This window comes from Epinephelus fuscoguttatus, linkage group LG6 (assembly GCF_011397635.1).
Source record: "Epinephelus fuscoguttatus linkage group LG6, E.fuscoguttatus.final_Chr_v1".
In the NCBI taxonomy this organism is placed as follows: domain Eukaryota; kingdom Metazoa; phylum Chordata; class Actinopteri; order Perciformes; family Serranidae; genus Epinephelus; species Epinephelus fuscoguttatus.
In genome coordinates, this window is record NC_064757.1 from 46,086,839 (window position 1) to 46,089,338 (window position 2,500).

At 51.9% G+C, this 2,500-nt stretch overlaps 1 protein-coding gene across 1 annotated transcript in view; it reads right to left on the reverse strand.

The window, feature by feature from the left end:
* The window catches only part of c5 (complement component 5), a 21,654-nt gene that overhangs the window by 16,777 nt on the left and 2,377 nt on the right, over window positions 1-2,500 (reverse strand). Inside the window, exons 2-13 of the mRNA XM_049579699.1 lie at window positions 2,485-2,500; window positions 2,247-2,400; window positions 2,006-2,076; window positions 1,800-1,897; window positions 1,630-1,712; window positions 1,431-1,521; window positions 1,232-1,340; window positions 979-1,111; window positions 769-884; window positions 501-689; window positions 185-388; window positions 1-98 (exon numbers count right to left, since the gene is read on the reverse strand). The exon at window positions 1-98 is cut by the window's left edge and continues 115 nt beyond it; the exon at window positions 2,485-2,500 is cut by the window's right edge and continues 180 nt beyond it. Coding sequence (XP_049435656.1) covers window positions 1-98; window positions 185-388; window positions 501-689; window positions 769-884; window positions 979-1,111; window positions 1,232-1,340; window positions 1,431-1,521; window positions 1,630-1,712; window positions 1,800-1,897; window positions 2,006-2,076; window positions 2,247-2,400; window positions 2,485-2,500 — 1,362 coding nt within the window. The remainder of the gene's footprint in view (window positions 99-184; window positions 389-500; window positions 690-768; window positions 885-978; window positions 1,112-1,231; window positions 1,341-1,430; window positions 1,522-1,629; window positions 1,713-1,799; window positions 1,898-2,005; window positions 2,077-2,246; window positions 2,401-2,484) is intronic.

Below are 2,500 nucleotides of genomic sequence, written 5' to 3' on the forward strand. Positions count from 1 at the left end.
ATGGCGTCCGTCACCTCGAAGCTCAGGCTCTGTCTGTGGTCGCCGGTGGAGACGAACTTCTGACTGCCGAAATCCACAACCTTCCCTTTGGACAGCACCTGAGGGGACGCAGCAGTGATTTCATCAGTAACCACGGAAACAGGACAAAAACCGACGATGCGAACCACCAGTCGTGTTTCCTCACCAGGTAGCTGAGGGCTCTGACGGGCACGTAGGAGGGCGTGGCCGAGTACACCTTGATGTTGGCGAAGCGTCCCACCTGCAGGCCGCGGCCGGGCAGCGGTGGGTCGATGTACAGGTAACGCTGGTTCGGAGAGTGATACGCCACCGGCACCAGACTCAGAGACGCCTGACTGGCTGCTGGGAGGGCGGGGTCTGCCGTCTCAAACTGTAAACAACAACAGGAAGAGGACAAGTAAACAACAACATGTAAACAACAACAACAGCAATGAGCATGACTGACTCCAAATCCTCCTCCTTCTCCTCCTCCTCCTCCTCACCTTGAGCACGGCTCGAACTCCTTGGCTCGGCGTGTTGCAGATGAAGACAGCGAGGCCGTCTGATTGGGTGTCGGCGCTGTCGGGACATGGCAGCTCCTCGCTCTCCGTCCCCGTCCTGAACAGCTTCCGCTCCACCAGACGCACCTGAACCCGGTTTACCGGTTTGTCCAGGTGATCCTTCACCAGCACCTGCAAGGAGGTCATGACATCACTGTGTTAAAGGTCCACTCAGCTGTTCTGTGAACAGGTGTGACGGGCCAACACACACCTGGATGTTATAAGGAAGGCCAGGTTTGATGAAGGGGGGCGTCGACACCAGACTCAGACTGTACGGTGACTTGACGAACTTCACTGCAGCAAACTCCGCCTCCTGAGTGATCCCACCTGAGGGACAGAGAGGAGGGGGCGGGGCCACCTGTGAGTGTGAACACGTATCTCTGACCTCATGAAGGGTCAGGGTCAACAGGTGTGTGTGTACCTGTGTCCTCCTGCAGCAGCACAGCGATGTACAGGTACTTCCCCACCAGACTGTTGAGGTCTTTGGGCCCGTCGTGTTTAGACAGAACCTTCTCCATGTTCACCGTCACGTCCACCTCACCTGTCGAGGACAGCTGAAGGACATGGACACTGTTGACATCAGAAGGTCAAACTACACACCTGCTGAGGACTCAAAGACTTTATGATATTAATGTGATCCCATCAGTGTGTCCATCAGTGTCCATGTCTCTTACTGTCTCTCTGATGACGGAGCTGGGGATGATAACCGGAGGATTCTTCCCGCTAACGTAGCCGTAACGCAGAAACACCTCGCCATCGGCCACCGGAGCTCCGTGGCGATACCTGAGACAAACACACGTCCAGTCTCAGTCACAGGTCAGAGAAATAATTTACATTGTGGATGTGTGAACGTGACTTGGCGTGTTTCTTCACCTGGCTGAGACTTTGAAGCTGAAACTGCTGAAGCTTCCGAAGCTGATGTAGTTCGCTTGTGGTTCCACCAGGATGGAGAAACTGGGAAGAACTGAGACCGAAGAATTAAACATTTACATCTGACACTTAACTCACACGTGAACTCTCAGCACCGTGTGGTCGAATCATTATATCTGATCAAGTTTTCTTGTGTCGTTACCGTATTCTTTAATTTCAAAGTCTGTTTTCGCTGTTGTGGTGAAATCATCAGAGTAAGAAGCTTCAATGGACCAAATCCCCAACCTGGAATCACATTGACATCATTACAAACAGCCTGGAATCAGATCAGGTGTACAGATGTCTCAGTCGTAGTCTGATCTGAGGTCTTACTTGGGTTTGACCGGGATCTTAAACGGGTTCTGCATCGACGGGATTCCGTTGTTGACATCGATCATCTCCACGATGTCCACTGTGGTGTGATCCGGGTCCTGTCGGGGGACGAGATCACTGATCTCAGATCACTTCGACATCAGAGAAATCACCAGACATGTGACGTGTTGCTGCACCCTGCTGGTCCTGCAGGTCATTACACTCACCTTGAAGGTCAGGAAAACGCTGCGATTGGCCGGCGCCAGCTCCTGGTTCAGGGAGAACGCCCTCACCTTGACTGGACAGGAAGTATAAAGTAGTATAAAACACAAATACCAGGTAAAGTACAAGTATGTGAGTAAAAGTACTCAGTTACTTTCCACCACAGACACAGTGAGTAAACAGTGACAGGTGTGCAATGGATTGTGGGAAACAGAGGATCTGTTGTATGTAGTTTAAAACTCTCACCGCTCTGATGGGGGGTGTACAGTGGTTTGTCCGTCTGGATGAACAGGAAGCCATTGGTGCGGCTGACGGAGACAGACAGGTGCTGGTTGATCTCTGCTGATTGGACGTGTAGGATCACATGACTCACACTCTTATCCAGCTGACCTGGGCGGAGCTACACACAGACACACAACAGAAAGAGATGATTAAAACCTCGCCCTGAGATAATAACCTACAGCTTCTGTGTGTCACATCTGACCTTGACTTTGGTGGTG